This window comes from Mesocricetus auratus, unplaced genomic scaffold, assembly GCF_017639785.1.
Source record: "Mesocricetus auratus isolate SY011 unplaced genomic scaffold, BCM_Maur_2.0 Super-Scaffold_100676, whole genome shotgun sequence".
NCBI classification, from domain to species: Eukaryota; Metazoa; Chordata; class Mammalia; order Rodentia; family Cricetidae; genus Mesocricetus; species Mesocricetus auratus.
The window spans coordinates 28,868,881-28,892,428 of record NW_024429266.1 but is presented as its reverse complement, the minus strand read 5'-3'; the positions used below and the strand labels follow the sequence as shown (position 1 = coordinate 28,892,428).

Below are 23,548 nucleotides of genomic sequence, written 5' to 3'. Positions count from 1 at the left end.
ATTCAGTTTGCTAATATTTTGTTGAAGAATTTTGCATCTGCATTGATCAATGTTAATTGACTTTGTTTGGTAATGTTTTGTCTGACTTTATTGCCAGTGTACCTCTATCCCTGTAAAATGAGTTTGGAAACATTTCTTTTACTTTGATGTCTCTAAAAAATCCTGAGAAAATTGGCATTGACTTCTCAAATGAATTCAGCAGTGAGGCCACTTGGTCCTGGATTTCCTTTCATCACTGGTTTAATTGTCTTACTTATTATTTGCATTTTTGTCTTGTTTCTCTATTTATTCACTATTTAGTCATGGAAGAAAATATGTTTATACAGGATTTATCCATTTCTTCCAGATTATCCCATGTGTTGATATGTAATCATTTGTAGTGGTCTCTTAAAATCCTTAGAAGTATGGCATTACCTTTAATATTTTCTTTTGGTTCTGATTTTATTTTAACATATTGTTTCCTTATTATCTCTTTTGTCCTAGTTTGTCTAGCTGAATGGCTAGACCTAACCTAATCTATCTTTTAAAAACCCAATCTTTGTTGATTTTTCTGTTTTTCATTTTTACTCTGACTTTTGTTTAGTTCTTTTCTCATAACCATCTTAAGTTTAATCCTGTTTCTAGCTCTGTTAGGTGTGACATAGACTTTTGTTCTTTCTGAGTCAAGGTCAAATGTGCAATCTTCTTGACTCAGCTCCTTCTCCCCCTCATGCTAAGTTTATAGGCATGAGCCACCATTCTTAGTTTTTGTTTTGTTTTTTTGAGACAGGGTCTCTCTGTATAGTTTTGGAGCCTATTCTGGCACTTACTCTGTAGACCAGGCTGGCCTCAAACTCACAGAGATCTGCCTGCCTCTGCCTCCCAGTAATTCCTAGCTTTAATTTTTTTGATCATCTTTTCCCTCTCATCGTACACAGATTCATCATAAGACTGCTATTGCTATATTGCATATGTTTTATTTTGTTTCTGCCAAGATACACTTTTATTTCTTCTGTGATATGTTAGAGCACAGTGTTGAATATCTCATCTTTCTGGTTTTGAAGGCTTTCCCTTGGGAGTCTGTGTGTACAAGGAGATGCCTTTGAATGGCAGTCATTTCCTGTTATGTTGGCCTCACTACTCCTGAATAATAATTGTCTCAGATTTTTGTTGCTGGGATGAAACAACTGAGGCAGATCACAGTTTGAGAGCATGTGACACTGGCACAGGCTGAGTGCTGGATGCCTCACACTGTGGTAGAAAGAACAGTGGGAACACTAGCTAATGTAACTGCATACCTAGCCAGGACCAGAGAGAAGGAATCAATGACTTATAAAGCCATCAAGGGCCTGTTTCATGGAAAGACCTAAGGATTTTCTGCTGGACTCTACCTCTGGAAGTTTCCATCACCTCTCAGCCATATACCTTGGGTGCCTTGTAGGGAACACATACCATATTCAAGTCACAGCACTAGGAAAACCCATGTTTAAAAACATCTTTTGTATCGCTTCTCGGCCTTTTGGCTAAGATCAAGTGTAAAACATCTTTTGTAGTAACTCAAAGACATATTATTGCTTGTGGTTTGATGATTTATTTGCTCTATGTTGGAGAGTTTCTTTCCTTATTTTACTGATTTTCCTATCAGTGAAATGAGCTAATATGAGCTAACCTCTAATGTGGTTCAGATTTCTGTACTGTTTCTTAGCTAGGGAGCAAGAGATATTGCTTGGAGCATTAGGAATATTATAGAAATGGAATGTAATAGCCAAGTTCTTCCCCAGCCTCACAAATAGTTTAGAGAGGCATCCTGAGAAGATCATATTCTGTATGCTCCATTTTATTCACTGTTTGTACTTGAAGTATATCTTTCAAACATTGTTTAAAATAGAAAAGGGACCACTTCCAAATGTTTCAGGAAGTAATTCAAGTTAGACATAAACACATAGTTCTCATCATGAAGTGTTAGTGGAACTTAAAGAGAACCAACTATGCCTCATGAAGACCAGTATGATTCTGAACCAGGCTTATTTCCAAGACCAGAGCAAACACTGCCTTGCTTACTAATCAATGCCTTCCAGTCTGCCAAATGATCTTGAACAGGAAAGGGAGAGGTATGAAAATCTTAATATGTCAGTAGAAAGGCTCCTGCATGGTTATTGTCAGTGACTATCAGAAATTCTAGAGGGAATTACGATGAGATCAACACAAGGAAGAGAGCAATGAGAAGAATAGGAATACCAAGGAGTCTGAGCAAATGGAAGTATAAGCAAGGTTTCTGAACACCAACGATGCGCGTCTTCAGAGGCTTCAGTGACCGGTCCCACTGGGTTAGGATGGCATTCCTAGCTCCTGACCACTTCCCTGGGCCTTCCAACCGGAATTGGTAGGGGCTGCATGGGCCAAAGAACACTTCTATGGCCAACCTAGGATCCTTGAGAAACAGCTGTAGGATATTGGGCTTTGCTCCAATAAAGGAGGCCAGTTCATCCATGTAAACAATGTAATCAGTCTGGATGGTCTCACTGCTGCCAAACCTAGAAATGGAGAGGAGAGACTCCTGTGATACCCAGGCTTTACAGAAACAAGAAGAGGAAAGCAATGTCTTTCCTACCAGGGGCAGTCGTTATTCTCTTGTGTTATGGAAGGGAATATTTCATACCTCATTTGGAAAGAAATCCCCCAACACTACAGAGCAATGGAGAATGTTTGTGTCCCTGTCAGCAAATGGAACATTGTCTCTTGCTCAAGTGAAGTTATTCATTCACAGCCCCTGAGCTAATTAGTGACAGACGGGGGATGGGGTCCAGTTTTCTAGGTTAACTCTCATGTTGTTGGGTCATTTTCATTTAAAACATCTACTTGAAGTATCATCTACCTCGTGGAAGATTTCTAGGCTAGAGAACATAGTTCTGCTTTGACATGCTTCCTTGGTTACTTTGGGTTCATCCCTTTTGCATGTCCTTTCTGGAATGTACTACAGAAGAAAGGGATAAAGGGGACAATACAATGAGGATCCTCAGTCTTGTTGCTCACTCTGCACCTTGCCCTTAGTAGGACCCAATGTAATGGCAGATAAGAAGATCTCCATGAATGATTCTTGGATGGAAGAACATGGCTCATAGCTTTTACTCTGTTAACTTCATGAAGAATCATTCAAGACAAAGTCAATTTCAAATACTGAAAAAAACTGATTTTTCTATGCAAATCCTAGATCTATATTACAATAGATTTACAATATAAAACTCTTACAATTTGAGTTTTTTCCCCATTTTCTCATCAATATCATCCATCATGTCTTTTACAGGAGGCAAAATGCAAGTTCCTGAAAAAGAAGAAGGGCAAAATGACAGTTTAATGAATCCAGCATGGGAGTACCCCAGCAGTTTTCATTTTCAGTGAATTAATAAGCTTGTTGCATTTTCAGGTTTAAAAATGTTCATTCTTTGTGTGCATGAGCCCATGCATTCATCCATGGCACAGGTTTGGATGTCACAGAACAACTTGTAGGAGTCACTTCTCTTTTTCTTCTAAATTCCAGGAATATAATACAGGTCATCAGGCTTTTGAAGCAAGCACTTTTAGCCACTGAGCCATCTTAGTGACCCTGATCTCATTTTGACTTTTTATTATTCAACAAAATAAAATCTTGAGCAGATGAATAATTGGTGATTATTTTCAGATTGATGAAGGATTCCTACTCTTCTTAGAACACTAGTCACAATAAAAATATATTATGTAATTATCTTTGTATCTTGGTTTTTAAAAGTACCAGATGCTTATTATTTATTAAAGATTTATATTCTAAACTTTCAATAATATTTTAAAGAATATTTTCTATATATTATAGTCTAATGCAGGCTAATTGCAATTATTTTCAGGATTTTGTGTGTATGGAGTATGCATGTGTACCTTTTTGCACATTTGGGTATGTGTGTTTTGTGTGTAAGATATAGAGATAGAAACAGAGACAGACAGAGAAGAGAGAAACACAGAGATAAAGACAGAGACAGAATGATCAGAAGTAAGGTCAACCTCAAGTGTCCATCCCTACAGCTCTCTACCTTATCTTGAGATATGGTCTGCCTTTGAACACGGATCCCACAAACTGGCCAGCAAGTCGCAGGAACCCTCCTGTATCTGCCTACTGTCCTCAGTATAAGGCCATAGGCATGCACTGACCTACCCGGGATTTTTCCATGGATGTTGGGGTTCTGAACTCAGGTTGCCATGCTTTCATGATAAGTGCTTTACAGATGAAGCCATCTCTCTGGTCTGATTTTTCTTTAAGACTCAAGGAAAAAATTCTCCCTAAGGAATTCAGTCTTTCTTTGCTAGAGAAGGATATTTCAGCAGATAAAGTAGAGAACTTAGTAACTCCCCTCCTCCCACCCCAATCTCTTGGTGGAGAAACAAGAGGTGTTAAATGTAGCTGATATTATGGACTAGCCATATTCACCAAGGATATGGGGAATGCCAGGTGATGAAATGCAATTTGAAGCTACCTCAGAATTTTAGGCTCATATAAGTTAATATGTGTCTCTGAAACACAGACCAAAATACATTTCTTTGGCAATGTTGGAATTACTTTTGAGTGAGATTAGAAATTATCTCAAAAAATGATTGTTCAGCCTTTTCAATGACCTGCTTAACTTTCCATTCTTGCAATCCTTACAGTGTTATTGGACGGCTTTTGTCAGTATGGCCTCATTATAGCCCTTGGACTCTGTCTTGTCCAGGTACGGGTACAGAGACTGGGAGGTGGAAAGTGTGTTCAAAGCCCACTCACTTCCACCATCAGACTGCTTGTAATTGGGCCCTCTGTCCCGGGGTTCTGATTTTTCTTTTCTAGATCCCAGGAACCAAATCCAGGGCTTTTGCTCTTACCTGTCGCTCTAATTCTCCCTAACTAAGTTGTTTGCTCAATAGCCCATTTCTTGTCAACCTAAGCATTTGCTTTTCCTGTCAATTGCCCACTTTGCTTTCCTCTTTCAAGATTATTCTTACAGTTTGTTTATTTATTTATTTATTTATTTACTTACTTATTTGCTTTCTGTCTGCGCATGCATACATGCCCCTGAACGATGGTGTGTGTGTGGTGGTCAGAGGATAACTTGTAGGAATCAGCTTTATCCTTCTACCATGTGGGCCCCAGAATGGATCCCAGGTTTGTCAGTCTTGGCATCAAGCACCCCTGTTATCTGAACCATCTCTTCAATTCCCCTTTATGTTTTACTTTCCCCCTTATTTTTGTTTCTCAGAGCCAAAGTTACAACTCTTGTCTTCGCAGAGAGCTAGTGGCCTTCCTTTAAGTCCTGTCCTCTTGAGGTGGAATCTGAGGGCCAAGGGGCTGCTGCTGCTTTTCCGAAGCCACTATGCCCTCTGAGGTTCCCTCCAGTCTCTGTCTGAGAAGGTATAGGTGGAGGAGACTCAGAGAGGCCACTGCTGAGAAGGAACACACCGATATGGGTGGCAGTCTGATGGCCCAGGGTGTACAGTGGCATGTATACCTTCTCTAAGCTTTAACAAGTCAAGGCAGTACTAGAAGAAGTAGCTGTGGCCCACTTTGCTAAAACTTGCTCATGGAGAAGTTCCATAACTTAAGGTTCAACTAAACTTTGCTCAATGTACTTTGACATCTCTGTTTTGCTTTAATAATGGCTCCACTTATTCTTGTGATCAGTGGCTGCCTACAGCTATACCCCTTCATTCAAACGTTACTGTGACTCTGATCTCAGCTCTGCTACCACAGGATGCTGGCTCCCTCCCTTGCCTTTCCCTAATCAAGTCTATTGTTTCCTTTTCCTTTTGAAAATATGAGTAATATGTACTTTTGTATCTTAGAGATTAAACAACTCTCACATCTTGTACTTCCTGTCTCTAACCAACCACTGCTTGTCCTTAACTAACACACTGCAGAGACGAAAACAGCCAGAAGATCTGCTGCCTTCCCAGAGTGGGTGCTCTCCCTGGCTGTAGATATCTGAGGTTGGCTGGAGATTAGCCTGAAACTATCTTTGTCAATCACCCTTTCAAGTAATGCAATACTATTCAGTTTGAAATCACAATTTAATAGCATGGTGTAGTTAGGACCAAGAACTCTTGGAGTTCTTCTCTACTGAATGATCTCAGGTAATTGTCAGCTCCCAAGAATCATAAGTAGCAGAAATCTCCTAACAGCATCATACTATTGCATGTGATAACCCAATGACTCGTATTTCAAATTGCTTATAGAGTACAACATCAATGGAAATAGAGTTACAGATTCTCAAAGCCGGATAGGTCTCTTAACTAGGATTATTGCTTGGATTCTGAAAAATACTCCCATTAGTATCCATCGGTGAACTTTTGGGCCCACTTACCCTTTATTACTTGTGTAGCCCAGCGTGCCTGCAGGTCAGTTGTGGGGATGGCAGCACCTAGGGACTGGACAAGGCCAATCACTGCCATGGTTGGTTTCTCCAGTTGAGGAGGGAAGATGCTTTTATACAAGGTGACCTCGTTATTTCTGCTTTTGATGATGGAGTCATCCAGGAAGGGGTAGGCATAACCATAGCCTGTTGCAAAGATGACACAGTCAATGGCCTCAAACACAGTCCCATCTTCAAATACAGCAGAGGTCTCTGTGAACTCCTTCACATTAGGCTTGATAGTCACAGTGCCACACAGGATGCGGGCTGGGAGCTCATCATTGAACACGGGCTCTTTCCTGAGGGTTCTGTAGAGATGGAAGAAACTGGTCATTGTAACAATAAAATATCCTGTTAGTCTCTGTGAAGGAAGGAAGAAGACAGTCAAACAGTTTTCCCTAAGTTATGGAATGTCACTAATGCACGAGAAGAATAAAAGTGATATGAGGCCATGAGAAGGCTACACCGGGGTTTCCATAGAGTGGTGAAATGTGAGACACATTAAGCAATTGCACAACTCAGGCCAAAGAAGGTGCTCCTGGGAACTTAGATAAGGTGAGGAGAAGGGACAACAGTTTGAAGCACTGGCCCCTGGGGATCTAAAAAGAGATCCTTAGTTTTGAGCAGTAAAATCTCTACACATAAAGATTATTCTGAAGTTGACAATGAACTTGAATAGCAAGGAAGGACAGGGGAAGAAGCTGCAAGAGGAGAGACAGACAGTGAGATTAGGTGGAATTCTGGTTGGGAAAGTGCCAGGCTCAACCGCACTTATTACCTGCCACTTGTACTAAACTCTCATTGCCATCAGGCACTAAGCACCCCAGCCTCACTGAGACTGCATTTGCCAGGGCTGTCAGAATAAAGCTGATGATCCAGTGGCCTATGCTCATTTATTTTACTGAACTTATCAGTAGCTCTTGACTTAGTTGATTGTGTCTCCTCCTGAAACAGTCTGTAAAGATCATCACTTTTCCTAACATGACTGCTGTCTCCCAGTGTTCCTTGCTTGCTGCTGCTCTCTTCCCCACCTGACTGCAGAACTCAGCCCACAGTCCTCTTGCCTTCTGCATCTACATTCATCCTTTAAGAGATGACACAAAATTTAACTTAGAGTTTGAACCTAATTCAAGAACTCTATTGAAAAATGTCTTTAGGGCATTTTTTCATTTCCCTTGCCCACATTGTATTCTCCTTAACACACTTTACAATACAGCTTTCTGCTCAGCATTTATTGAATGTTTACAGCTACTAAGAATGTACGCTAGTAGAACAGGATTCTGCCCATTCTAGATCCTGACATATCCACAAACACTTAACTTGGGACCTGACACAGTAAACACTTCATTTCTATTTGTTGAGTTAACGAATTTGTAAGAAGTTTGGGGTCTGTAACCAAAGTTGAAGTTATTTATTACGTAGTGGGCTTGAGGGAGTTGTAGAAAAAAATCAAGGAGGAAACTGGGAGTGCTGGACTTATGTAGAACTGGTTCATTGAGCGCATTCTTTGAAGAAGTTGAGAAAAGAATATAGCACAGGAAAGTTATTTTGTTAGCCTCCACTTTGCCATTAAGTGGGAGGTCATAGACTAAGTGGATAAAGAACAAAAGACCTGGAATCTGCAGGTGGGGGCTTATACTGAAGGTTACTTTACTTCCTGGATATGGGAGCTTGGTAACATTAATTCTATTGTACTTCAGTTTTCTTCTCTGAAAAACAGAACAAACAGAGCCTTCTTCATAGTTGTGACATAATATACGACAGAGCCTAAAAGAGAATAGGTATGACTCTGGTAATATATGAAGTGCTTAAAACATTTTTATTCCTGTTACTATGGGAACTAATTGCTTCAGTGTTACCTAACTTTCTAGATGTACAAATCTGGTAAGAAGGATGTGTGGAAATAGTTTCCAATATTTGCAGTTCTTTATCCTTTGATACCTGAGGTGTGATTACCTCATGAATAATTTTCTATTTGTTTTGAGGTTACAACACACATCAAGGGCTGTTGACACTGAAATAAATGTTGGCTGGCACATCATACTTTAGTCCACATTACCCATTTAAAGGCATCAAGCCATAGTTTTCGTGCTTGAATCTTGCATTCATCTGCCTCATGTACCACCAATCAGAGATGGCTGTGGGTAAGTTGTTCTTGAGGAAAGTTTGAAATCGAGTGATCACCATCATGTCCCAGGGGTAGCCATCATTCCAGACCCGGCTCATTACCCAAGATCCACTTCTGGAGCTGATGATGACCTTAAAAACACAAATGCCAAATGTAGTGAGTGTAGCATATGTTGTAAGATGCCCTCTACATCTCCCTATTGGGATGGGTTTGTTACTCTTGCTGTTGGGTTTTTTTGTTGTTGTTGTTGTTTTCTTTTGCCAGGAGGAACTAGGAATCCCTCAGCTCCCAGTCCTCCTAAAGAGTTGTGTTGGCTAAAGAAATGGGTTCCACTCAGGTCTTACTTCCTCTCTGGGTTTTCCAAATCCACTGATTGGTCTGTGTAGGCCCAGACCCTTATTTCAGGTTGGTTCATAGACCCATCGAAGCTTGAGCATAAGGCAAAAGGAAGCTAGCTGTCCTTCCCAGGAAACACTGACTCCAAGAGAACTTTTGGATGAGCTTTCTCAGCTCTAATCTGCTCCTAAAAGTCAGCTATCCTGTTGCTACGGAGAGGAGCCAACTTATTTCAACCATGTCTTCCTTAACACAGGTGACCATCAATGCGAATTCCAGTCATATATCTCTCCGTGCTTATCCAACTACTGATATCTACAAAGAAGCAATTATTATCCCCAAATAGACATTGGTGTAAAATGAGGCAAGTAAATTGTAATCAGGACACCACAGACACAAATCCTGGCCCTCTACCTTTAACCATGTGACATAGGGAAGATTTCTTTAACTTCATTAATCTTGTTTCCCTTCTTCTAAACCAGAAAGACATAGCATCTACCATTTCAAATTTGCATGAGGGTCAATTCAGTACAATATGGCTCACATTACCTCACATATCATGTGATCAGTAAATGTCCCTTCCTTCCTCTTTTGTTAGTTCCTAAGACAGTTCAGGCCCACCTTCTTTGTGATGCCTCAGATTCTACAGTCTTTTAGGCATTTAGTGACAGAATCATACATTTACCCTTCATTCCAGCCCTAACTCTTATACTGTTGTCATGCATTCTGCTTAGCTATTGAGATTGTGTGTGTGTGTGTGTGTGTGTGTGTGTGTGTGTTGACTAGATTCTATGACCTTTTGAGAAGGAAGGCCACATGGTAATTTCTTTGCATGCCCCCTGGTTGTCAAGTGCAGTGTGTGGAACAGAGGCATAGGAATAGATTTTTTATGTCATTTATCCTGACATTATCTCCATATATCTTGACTGAACTATCATGGAATAAAGTTAGAAATAAGCTGGGGATGTGCAGGGGTCCTATCAGTAACCTATATTGGGGGTATATGACATCATAAGGCAAAACATTTGGAAACAAGATTCCTACCTGTGGGCTTTTGGAAAAAAACAATCTTTAATGAATTTTTCCAAGTGAGAAGATGACTTATGTTAGGAATCACATCCTAAAAGGATCTTCATCATTCCCTCACCATCTTCCTTTCAATTTCCATTTATATCCTTCTTTCCTAAACCCACTGAGATGCAGCCAAGAGGTTTTTTTAAATAATTTTTTGAGGTACCAAATTTCTTATTTCAAGACCCTCTGCCTGGAGACCTTTTATGATACTATGCCTTTCTCAATTTCTGGTTCTCTGCTGTGTGTCATCATCTCCAGGGGTCTTTCCCTCCATGTGTGAAGTAGGTCACCCTTATTAATCGCATGAACCATGTACTTTATTTTCTTTGCTAGCATTTTCCACAATGAGAATGAGCACATTAGAGTATTTCCTTAATTGATATCATGGAGTTCAAGAGTGAGGGTTATGTTTGTTTTGTTCAACATTTTTTCTCTAAATACCTATGCCAGTGCATGGAACAAGAAATAAACACTGATGAATGCAGGCATGGATGAGTGAATATGCAGTTCTCTGTCAATATTAGCTGAATCAGGTTTTAACTATATAAAAATCTCAGAAGTACTGAGCAACTTATGTCTCAGTTATAGCTTTGACCTCGAGCCCACTCTAGTTTTAGAGGAATTGATCAGATACACAGAAGGTATCAAATGTCTTAAGACGATTCTTGGGTGGGAAACATCCCCAGTGACACCTATACAGCTGTTTCAAATCCCACATGTTATCTAGGAAGCTAAGGCATATGAAATATCACTTGGTTTTCACATGTCATCCATTCCATAGCAGTTTTCAAAGAATAGTAACAGTTTCTATTCCTTTAAGATTGTCTGTGGCATGTGTGTGGGATATGGTACCTGTTGAGCTATGTGGCTGAGTTCTGCAGCAATGTCACAGCCTGAGTTTCCCAGACCAATCACCAGGATTCGTTTTCCCTTCCATATCTCTGGTTCCTTATAGTCCCTGCTGTGGAAGCATTTGCCTTTAAAACGGTTCAGTCCTGAGTGAAAAGAGAGAAACGTATGAACCAATTTGATTTCTATTAAAATAAAACAACTTTAGTGATAACACAATAAGAAAAATTAACAATCCTAATGTATTACATATAACAGAAATATATTTTGATTGGCCTGTTTGTAGTTTAGTTAAAAAGACATTACTGCAGTTTGGGGATGAGTGTATCCTCCAGAGGTACATGTGCTGCCAACTTGGTCCCCAGTGTAGTAGCAACAACTAGGAAGTAAGTTAGTCATTGAGGACATCCCCCTTGGAAAGGATGGTAGAGCAAGTTTAGCTACATGAAAGTAGTAATTTTTTTGTTCTAACAAGAGCATGCCTGGCTGTTGGATCGCTCTAGCTGCCCTTCTTACTTCATAACCCTTAGCTGCTGGGCATGGCTAGTTCTTTTTTCATCTCTTTACCATGCTGTGATACAACAGGGGTGAGGGGCAAATGGGGCAGGGGGGTGTGGCTTGCTAGAATGCTAGCACCATGCTTCTTACACTTTCCAGTGCCTGTAATTATGAGCCAAATCTCTTTTATGTACAGTGTCTTAGTCAGCAGGTATTCTTTTACTTATGTTAGAAACCAGAATAAAATAGACATCGCTAATATGTTTGTTCTTGACAGATATGTAGGTGATTTCCTCAATTTCAGCCTTACCTGGAAAGGAGTCTTTGGGTAGATGGGGATATACATGATGCCCAGAACAAATCATTATAGCATCAAAGACAGCTGTTTCTTTTTTACCATTCTTTTCAGTGGTAACTTCCCATTTGCCAGTAATTGAGAAATCAGAACATTTATTTATACTGGTTACAAATGTCTAAGAAATGCAGAGAGAAAGCCTTCTTTAATATGCTAATAGTGTATTGGTCTTAATAAGATCATTTAATTAGTAAGGTTCACCTTTTTTTTTTTGGTTTTACAAGACAGGGTTTCTCTGTATTGTTTTGGGGGCTGTCGGTCCAGCCCAGCCTCGAACTCACAGAGATCTGCCTGCCTCTGCCTCCCGAGTGCTGGGATTAAAGGCATGTGCCACCAACGCCCAGCAGTAAGGTTCATCTTAAGGAATTCAGAAGTCCCTTAGAAGAAATGAAAACATTAAATTGTATATGTATGCATGTGTCAATATTGTGTGTATGTATGTGTTCTTCTTTGACTTGTTTTTAAATATATTTCATTGTTTATTGCAAATGATTAAGTTTATGGTCTCACAAAAGAATGTCTTTCTATGCCTTGCCCAAAAAGTCTAACTAATACCCAGTTCTAAGGCCTTTTTTTTTCATTTAATTCTTTTTGTCACATGGATTATTTAGAAAATGGAGTTTCAAACCTATGTATATCTTGTATCTATTTTTTGTTACTGATTTCTAAGTTGATGCCATTTTGATGTAAGAACTACATGTGATCATGCTTTGTGCATTTCTGACTGATTCATAAGAAGAAAACAGTGTTCACAAATCTACAATTAGAGAAACAAAACTGTTAAAAATCGTTGGTTAAAGAAAGGGATCCTGGGGGGGGGGGAAGTGGAAATTAAGCAACAGCCATGGACTTTATCATTGCTATGTCTGATACTGCTTTGCTGACAGCATCTTACCTCAAATTGTATGTATTTTACAAGGTTCTTTTCTTTGGCAAATGAAGTGATGTATTCTTGGAGCTTGCTATTATGCATAAAGTTGGGGAAGTCATCAGGATAGGGGAAGTCTGGAAAACACATCATTTCTTTGGAAGAGTTGGTGAAGACTGATCGGTAAATACTAGCCCTGCCCTCCTCTGTATGGTCCTGTGAATAAAATTTTCAGATGGAAGAAAATTGGTAAATGAGTATAACAGTTCTTGTTTAGATTCAGTTCCAAGTCATTATACTAAGTTGAGTTGGCCTTTACCCACCAGTGAATCTGATAAGATGATAAATAAATATTAACTTCCCCTAAACAATTGATGCTGATCACAGAAGTTTACCAAGGTGACATAGAATGTAGAAGCACATACTTAATACATTTTCTTTACTAAGGTAAATAGCTTCTTTGTTTCCTTTGAGAAGTATTCAATTAGAACTCTTATTTCTATAACATATGGTGATGGATATTCATAGTTTAACTCCACAGGATTTCGTTGTGTCACCAACTCATGAGCATGAGCAAATTTGATTTCTAAAAATAGAATAGGCAATTGACACCATAAGATTTGTAAACGTGAGCATTTTAAGTTCTAATCTTTCAAAATTAAATGTAAAATTTATGGGCATTGTCATCCACTGAGCATTATGCATGTAACAGTTTTAACTTTTGGAAATACAGAAATGTTTGCATTGATAACATTTTTAATTTAATTTATTTATTTTACAACCCAGTCACAGTCCCCCCTTGCTCCCAATCCCCCGTGTCCCATCCCCCCCCACTCAATATGATCCTCTTCTGTTTCTGTTCAGAAAGGGGCAGGCCTCTTATGGGTATCAACAAAGCATGGCATATCAAGTTTCAGTAAGACTAAGTACCTCCCCTTTTATTAAGGCTGAACAATACAATTCAGTATGAGGAATAGGTTCCCAAAAGTCAGCCAAAGCATTAGGGATAACTTCTACTCACATTGGTAGGACTCCCACAAGTATACCAAGCTACTCCACTGTCACATAATTTAGAGGGCTAAGGTAGCTCCCATCCATGGTTGTTGGTTCAGACTATGTGAGTATCTATGATCCAGGTTAGTTGTTTCTGTGGGTTTTCTTGTGATGACCTTAAGCCCTTTGGTTTCTATAATCCTTCCTTTCTCTCTTTAGCAGTATTCCCCATATTAATGGAGATGTAACAGAATTGTGCTTAGAATTGTAGTGGAGGTAATAAATGATTATGAAAGAAGAAGGGAGCCCTGAAGAAGAAGGCTTAGCAAAGAGAAGATCAGGATGTTGTGATCTTGTTCTTACCTGTAGCCATGCACTGGTACAAACACACACAGACACACACACACACACACACACACACACACACACACACACACACTCCCTCACATCACCACCACCACCAACAACAACAACAAAACACCCCCTGAAACCACCAACCAACAAAACAAAGTCTCACAGCAACTCAGAGTTAGATTCAACTCCCATAGAATTTGTTTTAGTTGGACTGGATCTTCAAATGTCTTTCAAGTAACAGTATAGAATAAAACTGGTAGAGGATAATAACCAAAAAAGTAGTTCTGATGCAAGATAACACCTTAGGATGTGTTTGTTGCAGCTGGTGTCTCAATGTATGTGTGAGGTGATTTTTTAAAAACACTCAATAAAAAATATATGTGCATGTTTATGGATAGGGTGCACCTGTGTGTCCATGTGCACATGTGTCCCCCATTGTGTGTGTGTGTGTGTGTGTGTGTGTGTGTGCATAGGTCAGCCTCAGGTGTGTGTTCCTTAAGAGCCATCCACTCACTGATGAGGCTAGGCTGGCTAAGTAAGAAGGCTCCAGGAACCCTGCCTCCTCCCCACAGGGTTGGGATTACAAACCTGGCTTCGAGGCTTGAACTCAAGTGCTCAAACTCTGAAAGTAAGCACTTTGCTGAATGAGCTAGATCTTCAACCCAGGGCATTGCATTAAAAGAAAAAATACTGTAAAGACCATGATAAAAGAGCTGAAACTTGGGTCTCTGAAACCACCAAGGTATATTGTGCATGATCTGTAGGTCTAGATGAAATATCTGTCTTTCTCAGCAGCTCTTTAAACAATAAATCAGTAAGCTGTCTGGATTTGACCTTTAGTTTTGTGATGAAATATTAAACTACAGATCTCTACAGATGGCTGTGAGTTTGTAGAGAAACATGTAAACCACTAGAAACTTCTAATTAGGTGTCATGTAACTCAAAACTGATGGGTGCCCAGATTATGACCTTTTAGTAAACACTGGAATGTTATGTCATGCCAATCACTATCACTAGCATGACTGAAATTTGTTTACTGTCAAGGGACATCTTGGCTGTTGTGGTTGTTTCTAAAAAGAATGTGACCTTGAAACGGGACCCAAGTTTCTGTTGTTCCTGTGACTCATGAACTTGAGTAGTCTGCATGATATTTTTGGGGAGGTGAAGAGATTTGTAGCTTCTAGTAAGTTTAGGAAGTTTGAGAGAAATGATATTACAAGGAAAGAGGAAAAATAAGGAATAGATTAATTCACATAGAGGCTGTCAGCCTGAAAATACAAAATCTGAAGTATTTTGAGCATCAACATGGCAGCACAAGTAGAAAAGTCCAGCTGAAGGTTGGACATCCATATCCTTCTCTCCAAGGCTCAAGAAACATTGTAGAAGGAAGGGTAGAAAGAACATAAGGGCCAGAGGATGGAGAAGGGTGTCGTGAAGACATGTCCTCTGGACATGACATGGCTGTCGCACACATGAACTCACAGCAGGTGTGGTTGACTGCATGGGACCTACACATCAAGCTAGTAAAAATTCAAACATGGACTGGGGAGGGGGCTTCTGAAGTACCACTCCAAGGAGAGGAACTACTGACAGTTAATGGCTGCTGGAGGGAGGAAGAATTCCTTCCCTCCTTCTTCCCTTCCTTCCTCAGTTTCCCCTCTGTCCACTCCTCTCAGTACCCCCCCACCTCCTCTTTCTCTCAGATCCACTCCTCTGTTTCCTTTAGAAAAGAGCAGGCCTTCCAGGGATATCAATTGAACACGACAAACAGGATTTAATAAGTGTAGTCACAAATCCTCATATCGAGGTTGGGCGAAGCAACCCAGTAGGAGGAAAGGGGTCCCAAGAGGAGACAAAAGGGTAGAAGATACCCCCATTCCCACTGTTAGGAGCCCCACAGAAATACCAAGCTAACAACCACAGCATACATGCAGAGGACCTAGTGCAGATCTTCTAAAGGAACATGAACTTATCTTTCCAGCAATAGAATGCTTAATAAAGTGTGAGTAGGGTATGATCACCCCCCAGAGGCTGTGAGAAAACATACTCTCTGTCTCTTTCACTGCACACCAGCATCTCGTAGCTTTCAGTGTCAAATGTATCTGCCTTTATTGACTTGTCTCTCCTATATTCGTTTACAAGACCATAATCAAAATGCAATACATTTTTCTCTTCTATCTGTTGTCTCCCTTTGTTTCCTGCATGGGATGATATAGGTTGCAGCATTTATAGATAGTCTAGGTAATCCAGAAAAATCTCTCCATCTCCAGATTTTAACTTCATCTTAGTCTCAAGCATTTGTCCTTAGATAGCAAGTTCTATAGATTATAGGAATTAGGGAGTGATTTAATGAGTGCATAAATGCACATCTGCTGACAGTGACAAAGCATCAAAAGTACTTCAAAGTGTGCCCTACATTGCCCTTTGCAGCTGTCTTTGTAGTTTTGGGTTTTGAAGAACAAGTTCCACACCTGAATCTTCTAAATTGCTTTTTTTTTATTCCTTCCCCTCCCCTGCACCTTCCCTTGCCCTCCTCTTTGCTCCTTACCTTTGTGCGCCCCTCCCCTTCCCTCTCCTACCTTCCCTTCCCTTTCCTCTCCTTTATTCCTCTCTCCTCTCCACTTACTTTCCCCTCCGTTCCCCTCTACTCTCCTCTATTCCACTCCTCTTCCCTCCCTCCTCTCCTCTTCTTTCCTGTCCTCTCCCATTCTTCCCTCTCCTATCCCCTCCTTGCCCACTTCTCTCCTCTCACCTGCTCCCCCCCCCCTTGACCCCATGTATCCTAGGCTGGCCTAAAACTTGCTGTGTATCCTGAACTCCCAGATCCTCTTGCTTCTACCTCCTGAGTGCTGAGATTAGAGGTGTGAGCCACTATGCCCCATTTTGTGGTGTGAGCTACTATGCCCCAGTTTTGTGGTACTAGGAATTCAGCCTAAGTCTTCTAAATGCAGTTTGAATTGTACCAATTTGTAAATGTCACCAACCACATTCCCAGCTTCTTATTTTGATATTATTATTGCTATTATTCAGTATGAAATTTTGCTTTCATCATTAGTAAATGGTAAGCTTACATAAATACTAAAGAAGTGTTTTAAAATAAATTTCTTTAAAAACAAGTAACAGAGACTAAGTAGGCTATATTAAGTAATGTATATCACAACAATTAATGGAAAAATAAAGCAAAGAGGGGAATATGAGAGAGCTTGGATGGAGGAAAGAGGAAACTATGTAATTATATTATAATTTCAAAAATAAGATAAGTTAAAACAAGCTGCCAAGACTTGTTAATGCATACACAATGTAGAAAAATAAATATTTGTATCAGTAATGCAAAATGTGTTGCAGGAATGGAGAGACTTTGCTTGTGGTTTGTTATTATTTTAAAGTAGATAGAACTACTTTTTGTATATGTTAATAAATCAAAAGTGTTTTGTGTTCAAAAATAATCATTTTAATTGTGTATAGTCATTGTAAATGGGTGGCATTGTCCTGGATAAAGGCAGGTATCTCCGTAGAGCACAGTGCCCTCCCACACTCCCAACATTACTACTTTAATTGTACTACCTGTAGACTACTATATAAAAATCGTCTACACGTAGTTATTGCATAGTGCTTAAACCCGAATATTTAGAAATTATATCTTTCAATACATTAAAAATATGCTGACTAAACAGAATAATTGTGCATATTTTGAGGCACAATGTGATGTTTCAATGCACAGGTATAATACATATTGATCAGATTAAGGAATGGGTTTTCTATCTCTTGTCATCTTGTTGTGTTTGGAGTGCTTGGGTGACTCTCTTATACTTATTTAAAACTACATAATTGGTTGCCATAAACTATAATATAGAGCATATTGCTTCAACCTACTTATGTTTGGGTGCTTGCTATCCAAATTCCCAGTGTCTTTCCCATCTCTTACCTTTCCTAGCCTTTGGTAACCATTTCTATACATTCAATTATGTAAGAACAATTATTTTTAACACAATGACTTCCATTTTCATTTGTTTCACTGAACATTATGGGGTATTATTCTTTTTTTAAGGTTAAGTACTATTCAATTCAGACTATGTGTCACAATTACTTCATCTATTCACCTATCATGTCTTGTGCTGCTGGGGCCATATCTATTTTCTTTTTTTTGCCTGTATTAATGTCTTGAAGTGCTTCCCCTTTTTTCTTCTATTAATTTTGCAGTTCTGGATCTTATAGTCAGGTCTTTAATCCATTTTTGCTTAATTTTTATGTGTTTGAGAGGTATAGGGGTCAAGTTTTATTCTTCTGTTTGTAACTATCCTGTTTTTCCAGTACCATATATCAAAGAGGTTATCTTTTCTTTCTAGTAAGATTAAAGAGAATCATAAAAGGAATCTCATTCACAATTGGTACAAAAATACAAAGGAGCTGGGACTAGTAGTGCACATTTCTAATCCCAGCATTTGGGAGGCAGAGGCAGATAGATCTCTGTGAGTTTGAGTTCAGCCTGATCTACATAACCAGGTCCAGGGCAATGTAGAGAGACCTTGTTTCAAACAAACAAACAAACAAACAAACAAACAGAACAAAACAAGGGCACCACCAACAAAACAACAACCCTCCCCCACAAAAAAAAGAAAAAGAAAAGGAAAAAACTACAAAAGAAAAAGTTTAACCAAGAAGTGAAAGACTTTTCAATGAAAATTGTAAAACTCTGATGAAAGAAACTGAGGAAGACCTCACTAAGTGGAGATAACTCTGATGCTCACAGATGGGAAAAATCGATGTTACTATGTTTATCCTACCCTAGTTATTCATGGATTCAATGCAGATTATTATTCAATCCATCAACATATCAATGATATTCTTCACAAAGCTAGAGAAGAATGTCCTGAAATTCTGGAAATACAGAAGGCTCCAAATAGACACAGAAGACTTGAACCAAACCAAACCAAAGCAGTACTAAAGAAACAGACAAAAACCACAAAAGAACAAAAAACAAACAAACAAACAAACAAACAAAGCTGGAAGTAATCACATTACCTGAATCTGAAATATACTTCAAAGCTACAGAAACCAAATTATCACAGTAGTGGCATAAAAACAGACACACAGGCCAGTGGAACAGAACACAGAGCCTAGAAATAACCTATTACATTTTTAGCCAACTAATTCTTGACCAAATTCTGAGAAGTTGAAATTTATGATCTAAATCACTAACATGAGTTTTCTAGCCTCACATCCAAAACATTTATTTATTTATTAATTTATTAATTTATTTTTGTGTGATAAGTGTACACATGTCCAAGGGCATGCTGGGGCCACAAGTTGACACAGGAAGTCTTCCTCAATCACTTCCTACCTTCTTGTTTGAGGTATGGTCTTCTATTGAACATGAGCTCGCTGATTTGGCTAGACTGACTAGTCACCACAGGTATCAGATGGCTTTGCCTCACTACATGTGTGCACCCCTGTATCTGACATTGATGTGTTATTTGGGGATCCAAACTCAGACCCTCATGCTTGTGGAGGCTAAGCACTTTACTCTCTGAGCCAGCTCCAGACCTACCTGGTGGAGTTTAAACAAGGAAGACGTGTATCTGTATTATATAAACTCACCTAGTGTTTGACTATGGATGTTTATCTCCAAGTGACTCTTACTCGTGATTTACCAGATGTGAACTCTGTGCTTAAACAAACTTTCTAAGACAACTGGCTTTCTGCTAAGTCACAAGGAGGTTATTTCTGGCCGGCTTCCACTGTTGCATTTTCTGGGATCTACTCCTGGTAGGAATCTCAACTAGCACCTAGGTAGTCCTGGAGCCTCCCCCCCACTTCCCTGCCTGTTTCACAGATACCCCACTCACTGAGAATTTCCACAGACCCCCGACGTCATCACTCCTCTCAAAGCAGGTGGGTTCCAGCCCCTCCTCCAGACAGCTCCTGATGGAGGCCAGGCCACTGACGCCAGCTCCCACGATGGCCACTCTCTTCTTCATGGTTGCCTATGGGTGCCTGTGAACAGGTGCAGCGATCATTTCCAGCAGCATTTCTGAGGCCTTACTTTAGTGTTTACTTTTGGTTTAATGAGAAATTTTGCCTCAACAGGCATGTAAATATTTCCAAATTGTTCCAGAACTCCTCTTAGTCATCAAAGCATTTTCTGATTCTTGGAAAAAACAAAAAACAACTGAACAAAGTCATTGGGAACCTTGAGACTTGTGATCTGAATTGCTAACACTACCTGTGGTAACCTCACATTTATTTACTTTGTGTGTGGGCGGGTGTGGGCGGGGGCATGTCCACACATGTGCACAATCATGTGAAGGCAAAATGTATTAAGCATTTTGTTTCAGTCAGCTCCCCAAATTCTGAGATTAACAACTAAGCCGCACAAACATTCGCCCACACCACATACTCACAGGTATGTTATAGACACACACAGCTCCACACAAATGTTTATATGTGAATACAGCAAACTAAGGTCTCTGCTTAGATGTATAATGGCCTCTCTGCGTGAAAGGTTGGTTTTGTGGCCATCTGCACATGCTCAGGTTCTTTCTGTAAATGGCCTGGGATTTTGATCTAACCTATGCAATCCTACTGCATTCTTCAATTCATCTCTGGATTACTTATAATTTATAATATTACCAAGTCATTGGAAATACTTGTTTTGCAATATCTCTTAAAAAATAATATCAAGGGTGGCAGGAAGCCAGTGTGTATGCAATACAGATACAACTCTCATAGCCCTAACTGCATCATTGGTTCATGGGTACTCGAATTTTCATATATGAAACACGCATATACAAACATACGCTCACACACATATATACTTGCAATGCATACATGCATACACATATATACATATAACATACATGTATGCCTATGTTTATTTAACTTGACCCAAGACAGGGAATATCTATATCTCAATATGTCAGATAGTCAGTCCTTTTCCTTCCTTAACGAAAATCAAGTCATTACCTTAAACCAGTGTCTTCCCATTATTATCCATTCTCAACTCCATTCTCTTACAAGAAAATTATGCTTCCTAGTCTTTTCCTATCCTTAGTTTCTACAACTACTTCTCTATTTTTCTTTTTAGGTACAGTTCCATAGCTCTGCATACAAATTAAATACTTAGATGGTGAGAATCATGTTCTAGGATCCCCAGGAAAAATAAAAACCAAACAACTTCCTGAATGACATGCTACAGTGAATGTAGACCCACCCAACTCCCATTCACCCACCTGACCCTCCTCCACACTATGAGACCACCTCCCATACTCCCAGCCCTTTGCAATAGCTTTCCTTTTCTACCTTTTCCTTGTCTTCCTTTCTTCTGAGTGTTTAAGCCCTCAGTCTCCTGGGGAGTCTGAAAGAGAAAATGCTGGGCCCTTGATGGTAAGGGGAGTAGTATTATTGGAAAAGGGAGGAGCTTCTCTTAAAGGAATAATCCTTGTTCCTTTAGCAAGGGAGCACACACCCTAGCTCCTGTGAAGTGCAGGTCTCTGGGGCCAACCTTCTGGTCACTCAGATCTGCTTTCCTGTTAGCAGCAGTTAGCAACCTCCAGTTCTACCCCTAGGTCCTTTCCTTGGAGGTGGCAGTTTCTCCATGTTGCTATGCTTCTCTACTCTATCTCCTTATGTGTAATCCCAACGTTTACCTTATTTTCCTTATTTTTAGGACTTTCGAGGTAGCCCATGGAAACCTTCCAAACTCTACAGAAAATTAGTCACAATTGGAGATAGACCAGTAGCAAAAATAGTTTTTCTATGCTATGAAAAAAATTCTTGGCTTGCTAGTCATAGATATAACAAGTAGGTTAGACCTGGTCATGGGCTTTAGAAAAATCCTATTATTCATGAATCTTGCTGACGGTGTTGTGGGTCTTCTGTGAGGCCTTCCATGGAAACTTTAAATTTAGAGCTTGCAATTGTATTTTAAAGGAATTCCACAGGGGGAGAGTTTGTAAGTGAATGGGCCTCTTGCCATTGGAATTTACCCTCATAATGGACCTCCAGTGGGAAGAGGTGTCCACTGTACTCCATCTGCTCAGAGGGCAAGAGGCTTCCAGTGAGATAGAGACCTTACAGGAGACTGTACTCATTTTTCAAGACCATCACTGAACTGTCATCTCCACCTGTCAACCTCTCTGCCTACTTACAGACTTGTCTCAGTGTTTAACATGGCCTCTTCTCAGTCAAAGTGCACCAGAGACAGATGGTTATAGCCATGGGAGAGGGTTCTACATAAGGAGCCAAGAAGTCAACAGAATCAAGCTCAACTATTCAGAAAGTGATGAAGAATAAGCTAGCACTTAAAATCATTTATGAAACTTTGTTAGGTAGCTAACTTCAACAGGAGCTTTATTTACTAGTAATCTAATGTATCTAATATCTTTTTTTCTTTTTTGGTTTTTCGAGACAGGGTTTCTCTGTATTGTTTTGGAGGATGCCCTGGAACTTTCTCTGTTAATTGTCTTCTTATTCAGATATTCATATTCCTGAAAAATTGAAGCTTAGTTTGTTGAATATGTACTTTCCAAAAGAGCCATTCCAGTGTGAGTGTGGTCACAAAATGCCTCATAATCTAGAATAGGAGGAAAGAACTGTACTTTAAACAGTGAACTTGTACAATGACTGGCATGGTGTTAGGTCATGTTTAAAAAGTAGCTGGATGCAGAACAATGACCATTTGTTAACATCCTTATTTTAAAAGAAAACACTTCCAAGAGGAGATTAATTAGGTATGGATACACACACATTATTGCAGTTGAAATGGATTGTCAGAGTGTATTTAAATGGCTTGTATGAATTGCACAATGCACTGTGCCTGCGATGACATGCTAGCTGCGTCACATCCTTCTGCTTATTTTTCCTACCAAGTGCTGCCAAATGCTGTGCTGTGCAGATGATGGTGACACGGAGTCTTCCTCTAAGACAAATTGGCTTATGTTCATACAACAACATGAGAAACTAATACTCTAGAGAGAATGCAGCAAGGTAGCTGGCTTGTCTCTTAGGTTCTTCTGCAGGTCATGAGGGCTACTGACACCAAGGCCCACACTATTGGGCTAGAAAGATAGTCAAGTTGCCCTTGTTGATAGGTAAAAATGGTCATATCTCCAATCCTTCAATCTCTAAGTACCTCCTAAGAGAAAAGTACAGACCCCTTTTTACTTCAAACTTTATGAGATATAACAAGTTAGAGTTGCACATCTTTAAAATTTATTGGTGTGTGTGTGTGTGTGTGTGTGTGTGTGTGCATGTGTGTGTGTCTGTGTATAAAGGTGACAACCTTGGATGTCATCCTCAGTAACATTATCATATATCTCTTTTTAAGAAAGAGTCTCTCAGTGGCTTGGAACTCACTGAATAGACTACACTCTTGCCAGCGAGCCTCAAACACCTTCCTGTCTCCATTTCCCACATGTTATCACCATGCCTGGATTGTTTTTTACATGGATTTTAGGGATTCAGCTCAGGTTCTCATGCTTTCAAGGCAAGTGCTTTACCAACTGAGCTGTCTCCCAAGCTGTGCTCTTGTGTTTTAACTTTTACACTAGAAGTAGAAGACAATGGTCACCTGTCCCCTTATTACAGTGCCCTGTTTTTCTTCTTATTCATAATTATCAGTGAGTTTTATAATTTCATAGTTTCTGAACGTTTTATTTCAACTGGAAAGTTCTCACTGCCTTTTTGAAGATGAAATAGGCCCAGTAATA

General features: G+C 39.6%; 1 protein-coding gene and 1 pseudogene across 1 annotated transcript; one reads left to right on the top strand and one right to left on the bottom strand.

The window, feature by feature from the left end:
* Nucleotides 1-936: 936 nt before the first annotated feature.
* LOC101833243 (dimethylaniline monooxygenase [N-oxide-forming] 3) lies at nucleotides 937-21,242 on the bottom strand. The gene is made up of 9 exons (XM_005071471.4): nucleotides 21,141-21,242; nucleotides 19,688-19,835; nucleotides 12,522-12,710; nucleotides 11,582-11,744; nucleotides 10,777-10,919; nucleotides 8,446-8,645; nucleotides 6,339-6,694; nucleotides 3,229-3,301; nucleotides 937-2,513 (listed from the first exon to the last, which is right to left on the bottom strand). The coding sequence occupies exons 2-9, from the start codon at nucleotides 19,817-19,819 to the stop codon at nucleotides 2,168-2,170; spliced, it is 1,602 nt and encodes a 533-aa protein (XP_005071528.1). The 5' UTR covers nucleotides 19,820-19,835; nucleotides 21,141-21,242; the 3' UTR covers nucleotides 937-2,167.
* LOC121137391 lies at nucleotides 1,483-1,638 on the top strand (annotated as a pseudogene).
* Nucleotides 21,243-23,548: the final 2,306 nt, after the last annotated feature.

Excerpts from the sequence above, each read along its gene's own strand:
- LOC101833243 (XM_005071471.4), bottom strand. The coding sequence starts at position 19,819 with ATGAAGAAGAGAGTGGCCATCGTGGGAGCTGGCGTCAGTGGCCTGGCC. Across the intron at positions 10,920-11,581 it reads ACCCAAAGACTCCTTTCCAG|GACTGAACCGTTTTAAAGGC; the intron begins GTAAGGCTGAAA and ends CTTTTCACTCAG. Across the intron at positions 8,646-10,776 it reads TCAGCCACATAGCTCAACAG|GTCATCATCAGCTCCAGAAG; the intron begins GTACCATATCCC and ends TGTGTTTTTAAG.